This window comes from Rattus norvegicus, chromosome 5 (genome assembly GCF_021556685.1).
Source record: "Rattus norvegicus strain SHRSP/BbbUtx chromosome 5, alternate assembly SHRSP_T2T, whole genome shotgun sequence".
In the NCBI taxonomy this organism is placed as follows: domain Eukaryota; kingdom Metazoa; phylum Chordata; class Mammalia; order Rodentia; family Muridae; genus Rattus; species Rattus norvegicus.
Window position 1 is genome coordinate 116,929,921 of NC_141538.1, and position 15,264 is coordinate 116,945,184.

Genomic DNA, 15,264 nt, shown 5'->3' on the forward strand with positions numbered 1-15,264 from the left:
CTCCAGCTTGTGACAAGTTGACACAAAAACACATCACTATTAAGCCTCAACTCTTATTTTCTTATTCATCACCAAGATCTAAATAACGTTAGGAGTCACAAGTCTTTACATATTAAAAGTTCAATCTATTTAAAATATACAATATCTTTTAAAATTCAAAGTCTTTTTAAAATCTAAAGTCTCTTTGAAAGACCTCCGGAGAGGACCTTTCCCTCAGGAGGAGACCCCAAGCGCCCAATGACCGAGCCGAGGCCACTCGGATGCAATCAGCAAGAGGGTTTATTGGAAAACACAGGTACCTGCGGGCACACAGTCTCTTCGGAGGACTTGCGCGCCCAGCAGCTCCAGCATGGGGCTTTTATAGGGTTTGGGGAAGCAGAAGCGGGTGTACAGAAGCAGATGCATAGTTACGGGGATTGGTGGATTTAAACGAGGCATATAGACATGTTCACATATGATTGGTTATTTCACATGATGAGGTAATAAGGTATAGCTACACACATTGGCAGGTTTGCATCATATTCGAATGAGGTTGTAACATGGTAAAAGAGTACGTGCGGGCTGGGACGTCCTGAATGTTGAGGGCTAGGGGCTTATCCCTTCCTGCCAGATCCGGTACTCCTAGTCTGTTCTGTATTCCTTTCCTTTTATGGTCTGTTAGTTTTAACGGTGACTTGGCCCTAGGTATCTGGGCGTGCCTGGGCTCGTTCAAGCCTGTTGCAGCTCTGAGTTAAGACTCATGGGGTGGGTCTTTCATCTTAACTGTGGATCCACTAAAATACTTTCTTACTTCAAGAGGGAAAAAGCTCAGGGCACAGTCACAATCAAAAGCAAAATCAAACTCCAACCATCCAATGTCTGGGATCCATTCACAATCGTATAGGTTCCTCCAAGGGCTTCGGTCACTTCTCTAGCTCTGCCCTTTGTAGCACACACTTTGTCTTCTAGGCTCCCGATGCCTGTACTCCACTGCAGCTGCTGTTCTTGGTGGTCATCTCATGGTACTGGCATTTCCAAAACACTGCTGTCTTCTGCTGCAACTAGGTTTCACCAATAGCCTCTCATAGGCTTTCTTCATGGTGCCAAGCCTCAACTTCTTTGTATGACCCCTTCAGTTCTGGGTCATCAATTGCAACTGATGATACACTGTCACCAATGTCCTTCCATGGCCTCTCACAGTACCCAGCCTCAGCTGCTCTCATGATTCCTTCATGCCTTCAAAACCAGTACCATGTGGGTGACTCTTACACATTACCAAGTCTAGCCACAGCACAAGGTACAACCGTGTGTTCTCTGGAACACAGCCTCTTTGTGCTCTCAGAAAACACTTCCGAGAAGATTTCACCTCAATGATACTGGTCTCTTGTTAATCACCACTAATTTCTTAGCACCAGCTGACTAGCATCAGTAGTCCCAGTAATGCAAAGGTTTTGTTTTAGTAGTTCTAGTATCTTGTTAATCACAGATGATTCTTCAGCCCCAGCTAACCAAAACCACAGAATCTTCACAATTAAAACAGCAATACTCCTGAAAAAAGTCTTTAATCTTCCCTCTGAATTTCACAAGCCAGGCCTCCATCTTCTGCACTGTTCTCAATATTATCTCTCAAGCTCCTACAGAGCATCCCAAAGAGCTCTTAACAGCCCATTGGCTCTTCTAGTTCAAAGTTCCAGAGTCCTTCCACAGTCCACCCCAAAACATGGTCAGTTTATGAGAGGAATACCCCACTCCTGGTACTAATTTTTCTCAGTCATGATGTTTGTTTAGGAATACAAATCCTGAGTAAGAAAGGTAGTTAGACTTTGCTGGTCAGATTCGGGGAAAGGAAGTGGCCACTAAGGGAATAGATATTGGTGACTAACTTTTGGAGTGTAATTTAACACTTTAGCAAAGCAGAGACAAAGTAGGAGGAACAAAGCTTGCCAGAGCCAATTTGCTATGCTCACAGCTATAAAGGCCCTTCAATTGCATTTGTCTTCCAAATCTATTTTCAGCTTTTGCTTATCTGTGACATAAGACATAGTTCTAGGTCCAAGGTCAAACTCCAACATATAAAAGGAAACTGATTTTGATATTTATGGCAGGAGGGAGAATTGACCCTAGGGTCATGAGAGCAGGAGTGATGTCCCTTTCCCTGATTTGCTGCAACATCTGAGAGAGTTGGCACTGTACCTCCTGGCCAGCACAATAGAGCAGGCCCAGGAAATTCGAGTTACAGGTGATTGGGCCTTGAGGGTCTGGGCTCTGGGGAGTCAGTCCTGACTGTGGTCTGCTTTGTGATGGAAAGAATGAGGGAGAGATGCCCCCACCCCCTCCTTTGTCTCTTGACACCTGTGACAGTTAGGAGAGTTGGTCCTGGTGTCAGGAGACTAGGAAAACTGTATCTCTTCCTCGCTAGATGCGGCACTCAGGAGAGAAGCCCCTGCACAAAACATTGGAAACAGTATTACCTGGATCTGGTTGTGGTCATTGCTGGTGAGAAAATCCAGAGGAAATGAGAGAAGGGACAGATAACATCTCTCCTGATGCAGTACTTAGAAAAGTGGCCCTGTATCTCCCCTGGGAAGCACAGTGGAGCAGGTTCTGATGGTATGTGCAAGGACAAGTGAACTTAGAAGGCCATGAAGGCAGGATATTTGGCTATGCATTGGATGGCACAGCCAGGGCAAGGCAGGAGATTGAGTCCTAGTAGTTTGAGTATAGGAGAGTTGGTGGGCTAACCAGCTCAGATACCTCTCAGGTTCATATCCAGGTGTTTGAATGTGCCCTCTCCAATATCTCTATCCCATTCATGAACTTCTGTAATACATGAAGGGGCGGGTCTTACAGATCCTAAACAAGATATCTATGACACAAGCCATCAACCGAATATCCTAGAAGAGTCCCAATGAGGTACCAGTATTAATAGTGTAAGAGGAACCAAAGACCTCCTACTAGATAAATAACTCATTGCAGTGAACATTTGTAAGCAAAGATATATGAACAAAAGTGTACGTTGTTAGACACACTGTGACACACTACATCTTCACAAGAATATGTTTTATTCTCAGAGGGAGGTTGCAAAGATGAAGAGTGGATATAATATGAGGGAGAAGTGAGAGGGAAAGGGGTACATAATGTGAAATTCACAAGAAGCCAGTGAAAATTAAAACAAAGAAGGCAATTGATTTTATGCCACTTGCTTTGTCTGCCATTGAATTAGAAAACATCCCTGTTCTGCTGGTCTGCAGAAACACTTGGAAACAGAACTCTATAAATTAGGGTCAGTGCTATCATACTTGAGAGGTTTCATGACCATTTCTGTGGGTGCAATGAGAAGCTCTCAGTTTGGATTCTAATTCTCTCTTTGCATCACTTTAAGCTACCATTTCAATGAGCCAGAAATAAATACAAGTGTATAAAAGGAGGAAGGAGGCAAACTGACAGCATACCACTAGAGATATAATTCCTGAAGAAATTAGCATGTTCAATTTATAATTAATATAATTACAATTTTGATTTTTAAGTTTTAATTCATTTTAATTAAATGCAATTCATTTTCTTCATAGGAAGAACCATAATTGTCCTTGAAATTTTAGATGGAAAGTTATGCTTATAAGTGATTTGCTGAATACCAAATTAAAGGACTAGCATTCCAAAAATTAGATTCAATTTTCTAAGCCAAATTTCTTTAATAGTTCTTGAATTACCTTCATTCTGTGACATCTTTTTCTTTTCTTGTGAGCAAGGCCCAGAAACTTCAGAGCATGCAGCATATCTCCCTGTTCTCTTTTCTCTTTCACTATCTAGGTACAGCACAGATGCGGTAGCTGACTGGGTAAAGGGAGAGGCCCTTTCTCAACTTCAGGCTCAGCTTCTCATTGGTTGGGGCCTTGAAGGTAAAGTTTTGCATAAGAGCAGTGAAGAAAATGAACAGCTCGGACTTGGCCAGTTTTTCTCCTGGGCACGCTCTCTTTCCTGTCAGACAAAACCAAAAGATGAATCACTTTCTCAGCTGACTTTGGTGCATCTTGGCACTGGTTTTCCCACCTTCCTCCTGTAAATCCTGAACTCACCCTTGACTTTGTGTCCAGTAGCTTGTGTCTAATATCTTTCTGACTGTGCAATTAGAGCATTTCTTGATCTTTGGTATAATATGTCTCAGACTTCTGTTTTTTTTTTTTTTTTTTTTTTGCCAGCCCTGGGAATTGACATTTCCCCTAGATATCCTGGTTCTTTGCATTGAATAATAATATGTAGGAGGTAAGACCTTGGCACAAAGTATTCTCATAAATCTGGGAGTCATTGCTCTGGGTCACTTCACACCATATACACTTTCACACTGAGTATTCATCGAAATGTTTGTATAAACACATGTATTTGTATCTATATCTGTTTTTATACCTGTCCTCTCATCATACTCTCTCTCAAATATCAAGTTTCCTATGGGTAATTTATGATGATGAAGGACAACTCTAGCACTCCATTGTTCTCTTCCTCTGGGAACATCCTCATCAAGTATGTAAACAGTACTACGATGTTCAATCTAGACCCTAACCCATATTTAAGTTCCTATTATTATTGATGTCTTCATGCATAAGTTTGCTCACTGTATGTACACATGTGTGCACATGGATTTAGGTTCTAGAAGACAGACAAGGTTGTTGATCCTCATGTGCCAGACCTCCCACTTTTTAACACAGCTTCCTGACTCTTTAGAACTTGCCAATTTAGCCTGACTGCTGAATTTCAAGAAATTCTCCTTTCAAGTGCTAGGATTATAAGCGCATGCCAACGTGCCCCACCTTTCTCTGTATGCTCTGGAGATTGTATTATATTCTGTGTTTCCAAGGCAAACCCTTTAACAAGTAAAATATCTACTTTGTCATCAAGTCCTTTCTTTCTTCGAAAATAATTCATTTTTGACTGAAAAAAGGGAAAACTTCAAAAAAAGGGAAATTTATAAAGACTGTAACAATAATGCTTAGCTGAACATCAAGAAAAAACTATTATTACTATTTGAATATCTTTCCTCTGTCCTCAGAGGGTGCCCAACAAGGACATGGTAGCAGGAAAGATAGCATGTATTCTTCTCTGTGGGCTAATGTATAAGAAGCTTTATTGGTTTTAAACATTAAACATTTTAGAATTTTTTGATAGATGCATGTATCCACGATGCTATCTGTTTAATACAGGCTGTTGAGAAAAATAACATAAAATCAGACCTGAAGAGGTGCATTGTATATGTATTAATATGATGCCAGGATCTTACAGTAATCTGTGATTTTACTATCATGTTTTTTTTTATCTCTGTTCTTCTCATGCTGCTCCTGTTACCTGCCATGAATATGACTAGCAACTTAGTAAATTCCAAAGATTCTCCTGTAAGAGTCCACATATCATGATAAACAAAGATAGGAGCCCGAGTTAGGGACATGACCTGCCAAAAACTCTGTGACTATGCCCGAACCTGTCCTTGTCATGAAGTTAATCCTTCCTCATTTGGCAATAATGTGAAATAGTCTCTTTGTTCCTGAGCCTTCCTGGGCAGATCGAAACTTGCATTTCAGTATAGAGCATGTGACTGAAAGGTTGGCCAGTAAAATGGATAATTTTGATTTTATTATGGTGGGTTGAGAAAGAATGGCCTTCATAGGCTCATATATATGAATAAGTAGTGTCCAGGGAGTGAAAGTGTTTTGAGAAATATTAGGAAGCCTGGCCTTGTTGAGGGAGGTATGTCACTGGAAGTGGGCAAAACCAGAACACTCCTTCTACGTGTTTTTCTGTGTCTCTGTCTGACTCTGATTCTGTCTCTCTCTCTTTCTCTCTCTGTCTCTGTCTGTCTGTCTTGATCTCTGCCTCTGTATTTCTGTCTCTGTCTCTGTCTCTCTCCCCCTCCCTAACTCTGCCTGTGGATCAGAATGTAAAACTCTCAGCTAATCCTACAGTGCAATGCCTGTCTATTTCTTGCCATAATGATCACGGACTAATCTTACGAATCTGGAACCAAGTCCCCCAATTAAATATTTTCTTTTATAAGAATTGCCTTGGTCATGGTATATCCTCACATCAATAGAACAGTAACCAATTCAGTTACTATATTGACGGTGGCACCATTGGGAAGTGGTAGAAAATTAAGTGTGTATATGCTTAATGTAGGTCATTTGAGTCATGTCCCTAATGGAATCGCAGCAAATGCATAGCATCTTTCCCTTTCATTCAGGCAACAATGTGGTGACTATATTCTTCAGCCAAACACTTCTAAGAAAATGTGTTGCTCTAGCCACAAACCTATGAGCCAACTTACCACAGGCTGAGATCTCTGAAACGATTAACCAAACAAAACTTCCTCCTAGACATGGTTTCAGTGAGGGCAATCCAACAAACCCAGCCTGGGCTAAAGGCTACTAGATCCTTTTCCCTTTCAAAGAAGCCCAGGAAACACCCGTGGCTCTCTGTGTGTGGCTGGTGTGACAGTTGGTACAGGTAGGAAGACAATTAAAGGCATTATCCATGAATCCTCTATGAGGAAAAAAATGTTTCAATATGAAGAGACTGGGCATGTGCAAGCTTCACTTGGTCTAGAAGATCAACTTCCAGTGAAAGCCTTGGGGATATGGCTACCTTCCTTCACTGCAGTGCTAGGAAAGAAAACTTAAATCACTTAGGTGGGATGTAAAAAGAGTCACATTCTAGACTTTTGGGATCTGACTCAGTAACTGAGCATAATTAGAGTAAATGAAATAGCTGAGATTTTGAGCCATCATTCAAATCTTTTTAAGTGTTTTATGAACAGGAACACATTCTGCTATCTTTCCTTTTAAAGTGAACTGTGAATGGTCAACAAGGGTGCCCCAGGAGCACAGGAAAAAGCAAAGAGAACAAAGCCATTTCATCTAGGCACTCACAGGGAAGCCCAGAACATTTAGTCACATTCGGAAGGATGCATCAGGGAACCCAAAATTCAGTGTGAGAAAATTAGGTAGACCCCAAGCTTCAGCTGCAGCTTCAGCATATTTGGCCAGGACTGTGTCCATTTCTGTCACCGTTCACTGATTCCAGCTGGAAAGACTGCAGTGCAACACGTGTTCCAGGGGGATGCCATGAATAAACTTTTATCCTATGATTTTCCTGTGTGTGTTTAACATGTAATATATGCTCAGTGCATATTTATGGGACTAAGGAACTGCAAAATTATTTGTAAAGATATGTGCAATGCATAGAAGCAAATGATTGTATTATACTACATTGTTACTGGTTCAACAATTGAAGACTACAAGTATTTTTTTTTATAACTGATGGCTAGAAAACTATGAAGTTACAGAACACAAATTGTGTAATTAGATTTTAAAAGCATGCTTATAATCATAAAAGACAAATGATTTAATTGTTCGAGGGGTTCTTGTTTAGAACAGAACACAATTCAGTTATGCAAATGCGATTACAATATTGTTTAAAATTCCCATGATAGTGAGTAGGTAGCCACCCTCCCATTTCTCCTACACATCTCATTACAAATACAATATATTTACCTTTGAGAGAGTAGCACTTAAAAATAAATTGAACATTTAAAAACTTTGTTCAAAGATGACATGTATTTAGGTTTCTTTCAGGTAAGGGGCAGGGATTTTGGGTTTCTGTTTATAATGTTGTGGAAAATAAAACATGGGGAGCTGAAAATTCCAACAGAACCAAGGAGGGCTTGAGAGAGAGTAACCATGTGAAGCAGTGCTAGGTCTAGAAAGTACTGATCTGCAAATAACACTATGGACCTGCACTGGGTCGAGCTATATGGAGATGGTCAAATTAGAACAGAGTTCTCTAGGCAGAAGAGAAGGGAAGGGGTGAGGTAGGATTGTGACCGGTTTCCTTCTCATTACCACTTACCCACTGAGAAAGGCAGAAAAGAGTCTCTCTTCTTAAACTGTCCATTCTCCAAAAAATGTTCTGGATTGAAGGTGTCTGGGGTGGCCCACTCTTTGGGGTCCCTGTGCAGAGCAGTCAAATTGGTCAGGATCATTTTGCCCTAAAGGAGAAAGCCAAGATTCAAGGCTTGAAATACGGAACAGATCTAGACACAAGGGATGGGGCTTCCTAATATTCCATTTCTGTTCATACCCTAAGCTCCCACAAAAACCTGTCCTTAGTTTAGATCAATGATGGTCTGTATCTGCTTAAGATATTTCAGGGACATTAGGCATTTGTTTTTATTACAAAATTCTGGTCTGTGGGAATAGGTCAGCATATAGTAGGGAGAAGACATTTGGCCATACATGAGAAAATAAAGGGAGTGAAAAACCTTTAATCCAGCTACTTCCTACAGTGAGGAATATGGGATGTCTGGGGAAAAAAAGTTGTGTCTACGATCCCTTTTCTCTTCTTAGCTCTCAGTATGTAGCTTCAGAACCCATTCTCTCAGCAGGGTTAGGAACGTGTACATCAGGCATATAGCATAAGCAAGCCCAGTCCACCATTCTCTCTGTCATGGTGCCTGAGCTCCCCAGAGTGTGTCTTTACCTCATAATGTCTCATCAACCCCATCTAATTTTCAAACCATTTTTTCAATCCCTCTTGTGTCATGTAAGTTATTATTTCTTCCTATCTCTTTGATATTTTAGAGCCTCACCTGTTCCACAGCTGACAATGCTTATAGCACGAATAGAGCTTAATAACCACACACTCCCATTTCTCATCATTTTCTTTACCCACTCTTCAGTATGTGAAGTGGCATTCTTTGATTCTCCAGAGCCAGATTTCCCTACTGCCTACGATGCCACATGCTGGTATTTCCTTTCTCAGTTTTGTAATAATTCCCATCCCCCCCTTTTTTTTTGCTTCTTTTTTTTGGAGCTGGGGACCGAACCCAGGGCCTTGCGCTTCCTAGGCAAGCACTCTACCACTGAGCTAAATCCCCAACCCCAATTCCCATCCCCTTTAAACATTGTCTTCTTCTTAAAAAATATTCATAGGAGGGGATATGGAGGCAAAGTTTGGAGCAGAGACTGAAAAAATGGCCATTTAGAGCCTGCCCCACATGGGTATACAATACACACACACACACACACACACACACACACACACACACACACACACACCAAAACTAGATAAAATTGATGATGCTAAGAAGGGCATGCTGATAGGAACAGGGTATAGATGTCTCATGAGAGACACAGCCAGAGCTTGTCAAATACAGAGCCGAATGCTAGCAGCAAACCATTGAACTGAGAATGGAATTCACGTTGGATAAGTTAGAGAAAGGATTGAAAGATCTGAAGGGGTTTACAACCCCATAAGAACAATGCCAACCAACCAGAGCTCCCAGGGACTAAACCACTACCCAAAGACTCTACATGGACTGACCTATGGCTCCAGCTGCATATGTAGCAGAGGATGGCCTTGTTGGGCACCAATGGAAGGAGAAACCCTTGGTCCTGCCAAGGTTGGACCCCCCAGTGTAGGGGAATGTCGAAGGGATGAGAAGGGGGTGGATGGGGTGGGGAACACCCTTATAGAAGACAGGGACGGGGATGGGATAGGGGGCTTATGTCTGGGAAACCGGGAAACCCAGAAACCAGGAAAGGGAATAACATTTGAAGTGTAAATTTAAAAAAAATAAAAGAAAAAAATCATTGTCTCCTTGACATGAATACTAATCCTCCCTCATGCTGTCAGACTAAAGCCTACTACCTCTCTATTCAGAACCTGCACCTTTTACTTTAGAATCTTTCTTGTTCTTCCCAGGCTCTGGGTCTCGTCCCAGCCTACCTACCTCTAGACAGCACAGGATGCTTTCCTCTGGACACTCTCATAATTTATAATCTGCCACTTACATGGTCACTTTCTTCAGAATGTTTTACAGACAGAAAAATCTTAAGGTGTGTAAACAATAAAAATTATAACTGTTATATCGAGTGGGAAGCTCTTTATTAATGATCTCTCCCTGTGAAGACTATACATTATTCTGTAATGATAGAGGCGTAGGAAACAATGCTATGAGAGATAAACAGTTTTCTTAGAGTCAGACAGTGGGCAGAGATGCAGCCATTTCTGAAACTAAATCCAAGTAAAATCAAAGCCTTGGTGGTTTGATTCACTTGCATCCTATCCAGTTAGACTGTCAGTGTCTAGAGCTGAGCTATATTTGAAATTGACAAGCCATTGTCAATGACATAGTTGAGGTTTTCTGTTTCTAGATGTTATAGTTATGGTTGTATCTGTGTTTCCAGAATAGACTCATCTGTTCTAAACTCTGAAGACTTTACTGTGTAACAACACATTCTGAGTAATTTATGATTGTCGAGGCTATCGTAATAAAACAACAGTGATAGCATCTGTGTGAGTTCACTACCTATTGGCAGTAGAGTTTCCTGATATGTGGTACCTTCTCCAACACTGAAGAACTGGATAGAATTAATGGGGTTGGAGGATAGCCTCCTGCAGTCTTTCTGCTTCCTGGCTATAAACTTGAAGCTTGCTCTGTTGTGCCTCCCACTGGATGCCATGCTGAACTGAAACCTCAGGCCTTTAATTTGCTACTATGAAGAAATGTCAGATTTTGTTTGGTATACAGTGTAGAGAAAGAATGGAGAGGATAATAATTGTGCCTTGAACAGAGAGAGTATGACATTCTCAGGAGAGATCTCTGCAGAAATCCTGAGTAGATCATATGTTAGGGTCTGTGATCAGAATGACTGTAAGAGAGATCCAGGGTTAAAAGTATAGGGGAGATCTTTCAATAACTAATATAATAATTCCTGAGCAGGAAAAATTATCAGAACAGGTTTATTCCTAAATACCAAGGTTAGGTTACTGTATATTGTCGTAGAGGGACATTATCTAAACTTATTTCACCTAATCACAATTTCTACTGAATAAAGAAAGGATCAAACTTATGAAAAGAGGATTTAGTAACTATTTGAAAAATAAGAATTCTTAATACATGTTTTGTGTTGCTTTTTTGGCAATGATATGGTTTTTTCCTTTTTTAGAGTTACTATTTCAGATTGGACTAGATTTCTTTATGAGATAGAAAGTTCTCAACTGTGAGAGAGTAAGAAAATGATGGGAAACCACCTGTGAGTTCACAAATGGCAAAGAAATATTGGCTCTTATGAGTGAGCACTAGCACAAGAAGACAAGAGAGTATTCTTTAGCAAATAAAGCTGTCTTTGACTGAACAAATTTAACCAGGGTATTTCCCTTTCTGTATTCCCCATGATATACATAAATATTGCTTAAACACATAGGAGGAATGCTCACATTCTGTTATGAATAAAATCTTTAATTTTAAATGGTTTCTTGGGTCAGAAATAAGTTTTACTTTTTATGATTGGGTTCCTCCAATAATGACAACAATTGACTGGAAATTGGAAGCTAAAAATGCAAGGTTACCTTAGGCAGGTGGAATCCAGCCAATGTGCTATCAGCTGTCACTTCCCTGGGAACATTCAAGGGGATGATGTTGCCCATCCTCAGAACCTCATGGATGACAGCATTGGTGTAGGGCATGGCATCTTGGTCATCTGTACTTGGCAGCCTCCCATGGCCAATCACTCTATCAATCTCAGAGTGTACTTTTTCTGCAAGAAAACGGGGGTGGGGTGGGGGGGGCTGTTAGCTTCAAAGCATACTTCTTTCTTGTGAAGAGAGAGAAGTTGTATCCAAGATGTTGTCTTTTTACATTTCATCCAGTGTTCTGTTTACAAAGAAACACCATGTTGCTCATCCCATGAAACTGAAGTTTCAGGCATCATCCATGGGGTTACAAGAATTGTTATTTGACACCTTCAGTTCCATTTTTGCTTTGTTCTGTATTTTCTTCCTGTATCTTTATTTTTTCCTTTTGAGGTTAGCATGTATATTTTCTTCTGGTATATGCTTGATGTATTTAAATATGCATTTTGTTTTATTGTGGGGTACATTCAAGAGATTGCCTTCAGTGTCTGGAGAGAATTTGGACTTTTGAATAGTATAGACTGTCAAAGACTATGGGGACTTTTAAAGTTAGATTAAATGCATTTTGCATCAGAAAATACCACAAGTCTATAGAGACCAAAGGCCCAAATGAAGAGTATTAAAAGGGAAATGTAAAATATAGGCTTTACTATTTAGACAGTCCAAGGAGATGATAGTATTTGGGAATCCATGGGCCCTTATGGAAGCACAGACTTGTTTGAGGAAAATGTTTATGGGAATGGTTTTGAGGGTTTCTATCCTTGAACTACTTCCACTTTTCTCTGAACTTTGTGTTTTTCTGTTGAGATATGATGTCACAGTTCCTGACTTTTCTCCCCACTGCTCTTCTTCCTGCATAGAATCAATCAGTGAAAATAAAGTCTCACATTCATAAATTAGCTTTGGTTATAGCATTATATAGCACGGCAACAGAATTCTTGGTAGCAAACATATATATAGATAAAGACAGATATATCGATATAATGGCATATACATTTTGATCAATAAGGATAAAGTTGGGCATGAAATAAAGTTCATTAAGTAAAGATATAGTTATGCAAACATGAGAATCTGAGTGTGATCCCTAAAATTCATGTTAAAATCCAGGTATGGTGAAATATATTTCTCTTCAGTGTTCTGTGTGAGGCAGATTCCTGTGACTAACTGACAAGAGAGCCTTGTCTACTTGGTGAGTTCCAGATCAGTGGAAGGCCTTGTATCATAAAGTGGATGAAACTCAAGAAATGACCACTTGATCTTTACTAATGGGTGACATTATGATCACTACTCTTATTTTCATCATATGACAACATAGTTGGCTTGAGTGTTCTAGAGTGGAGAAATGTTCTATGACATGAAGAGTATTCTTATCACTCACCTGAAAATGTCTTCTATAATCAGAGGAATAACATGATGGGATGGGTCACTATTTCTGAAGGTGGGAAAGTCCCTGTGCAGATACAATCCATGTGCAAAGCTTTGTGATGGATGACAGCAATTTGCCATGCATTAAATTCTTTTTTTTTGATAGTTATTCTCTCTTTTTTTATTTTTTTATTTTTTTTATTAACTTGAGTATTTCTTATATACATTTTGAGTGTTATTCCCTTTCCCGGTTTCCAGGCAAACATCCCCCTACCCCCTCTCCTTCCTTATGGGTGTGCCCCTCCCAACCCTCCCCCCATTGCCGCCCTCCCCCCCAGAGTCTAGTTCACTGGGGGTTCAGTCTTAGCAGGACCCAGGGCTTCCCCTTCCACTGGTGCTCTTACTAGGATATTCATTGCTACCTATGGGGTCAGAGTCCAGGGTCAGTCCATGTATAGTCTTTAGGTAGTGGCTTAGTCCCTGGAAGCTCTGGTTGCTTGACATTGTTGTACATATGGGGTCTCAAGCCCCTTCAAGCTCTTCCAGTTCTTTCTCTGATTCCTTCAACGGGGGACCTATTCTCAGTTCAGTGGTTTGCTGCTGGCATTCGCCTCTGTATTTGCTGTATTCTGGCTGTGTCTCTCAGGAGCGATCTACATCCGGCTCCTGTCGGTCTGCACTTTTTTGCTTCATCCATCTTGTCTAATTGGGTGGCTGTATATGTATGGGCCACATGTGGGGCAGGCTCTGAATGGGTGTTCCTTCAGTCTCTGTTTTAATCTTTGCCTCTCCCTTCCCTGCCAAGGGTATTCTTTTTCCTCATTTAAAGAAGGAGTGAAGCATTCACATTTTGATCATCCGTCTTGAGTTTCATGTGTTCTAGGCATCTAAGGTAATTCAAGCATTTGGGCTAATAGCCACTTACCAGTGAGTGCATACCATGTATGTCTTTCTGTGATTGGGTTAGCTCACTCAGGATGATATTTTCCAGTTCCAACCATTTGCCTACGAATTTCATAAACTCGTTGTTTTTGATAGCTGAGTAATACTCCATTGTGTAGATGTACCACATTTTCTGTATCCATTCCTCTGTTGAAGGGCATCTGGGTTCTTTCCAGTTTCTGGCTATTATAAATAAGGCTGCAATGAACATAGTGGAGCACGTGTCTCTTTTATATGTTGGGGCATCTTTTGGGTATATGCCCAAGAGAGGTATAGCTGGATCCTCAGGCAGTTCAATGTCCAATTTTCTGAGGAACCTCCAGACTGATTTCCAGAATGGTTGTACCAGTCTGCAATCCCTCCAGCAATGGAGGAGTGTTCCTCTTCCTCCACATCCTCGCCAGCATCTGCTGTCACCTGAGTTTTTGATCTTAGCCATTCTCACTGGTGTGAGGTGAAATCTCAGGGTTGTTTTGATTTGCATTTCCCTTATGACTAAAGATGTTGAACATTTCTTTAGGTGTTTCTCAGCCATTCGGCATTCCTCAGCTGTGAATTCTTTGTTTAGCTCTGAACCCCATTTTTTAATAGGGTTATTTGTTTCCCTGCGGTCTAACTTCTTGAGTTCTTTGTATATTTTGGATATAAGGCCTCTATCTGTTGTAGGATTGGTAAAGATCTTTTCCCAATCTGTTGGTTGCCGTTTTGTCCTAACCACAGTGTCCTTTGCCTTACAGAAGCTTTGCAGTTTTATGAGATCCCATTTGTCGATTCTTGATCTTAGAGCGTAAGCCATTGGTGTTTTGTTCAGGAAATTTTTTCCAGTGCCCATGTGTTCCAGATGCTTCCCTAGTTTTTCTTCTATTAGTTTGAGTGTGTCTGGTTTGATGTGGAGGTCCTTGATCCACTTGGACTTAAGCTTTGTACAGGGTGATAAGCATGGATCAATCTGCATTCTTCTACATGTTGACCTCCAGTTGAACCAGCACCATTTGCTGAAACTGCTATCTTTTTTCCATTGGATGGTTTTGGCTCCTTTGTCAAAAATCAAGTGACCATAGGTGTGTGGGTTCATTTCTGGGTCTTCAATTCTATTCCATTGGTCTATCTGTCTGTCTCTGTACCAATACCATGCAGTTTTTATCACTATTGCTCTGTAATACTGCTTGAGTTCAGGGATAGTGATTCCCCCTGAAGTTCTTTTATTGTTGAGGATAGTTTTAGCTATCCTGGGTTTTTTGTTATTCCAGATGAATTTGCAAATTGTTCTGTCTAACTCTTTGAAGAATTGGATTGGTATTTTGATGGGGATTGCATTGAATCTGTAGATTGCATTTGGTAAAATGGCCATTTTTACTATATTAATCCTGCTAATCCATGAGCATGGGAGATCTTTCCATCTTCTGAGGTCTTCTTCAATTTCTTTCCTCAGTGTCTTGAAGTTCTTATTGTACAGATCTTTTACTTGCTTGGTCAAAGTCACACCGAGGTACTTTATATTATTTGGGTCTATTATGAAGG

At 40.6% G+C, this 15,264-nt stretch overlaps 1 protein-coding gene across 1 annotated transcript in view; it reads right to left on the bottom strand.

The window, feature by feature from the left end:
- Nucleotides 1-262: 262 nt before the first annotated feature.
- Cyp2j16 (cytochrome P450, family 2, subfamily j, polypeptide 16) overlaps nucleotides 263-15,264 on the bottom strand; it is a 46,244-nt gene continuing 31,242 nt past the window's right edge. Inside the window, exons 7-9 of the mRNA XM_087551517.1 lie at nucleotides 11,374-11,561; nucleotides 7,870-8,008; nucleotides 263-3,957 (exon numbers count right to left, since the gene is read on the bottom strand). Of these exons, the coding sequence (XP_087407643.1) occupies nucleotides 3,782-3,957; nucleotides 7,870-8,008; nucleotides 11,374-11,561 (503 nt within the window). The 3' untranslated portion in view covers nucleotides 263-3,781. The remainder of the gene's footprint in view (nucleotides 3,958-7,869; nucleotides 8,009-11,373; nucleotides 11,562-15,264) is intronic.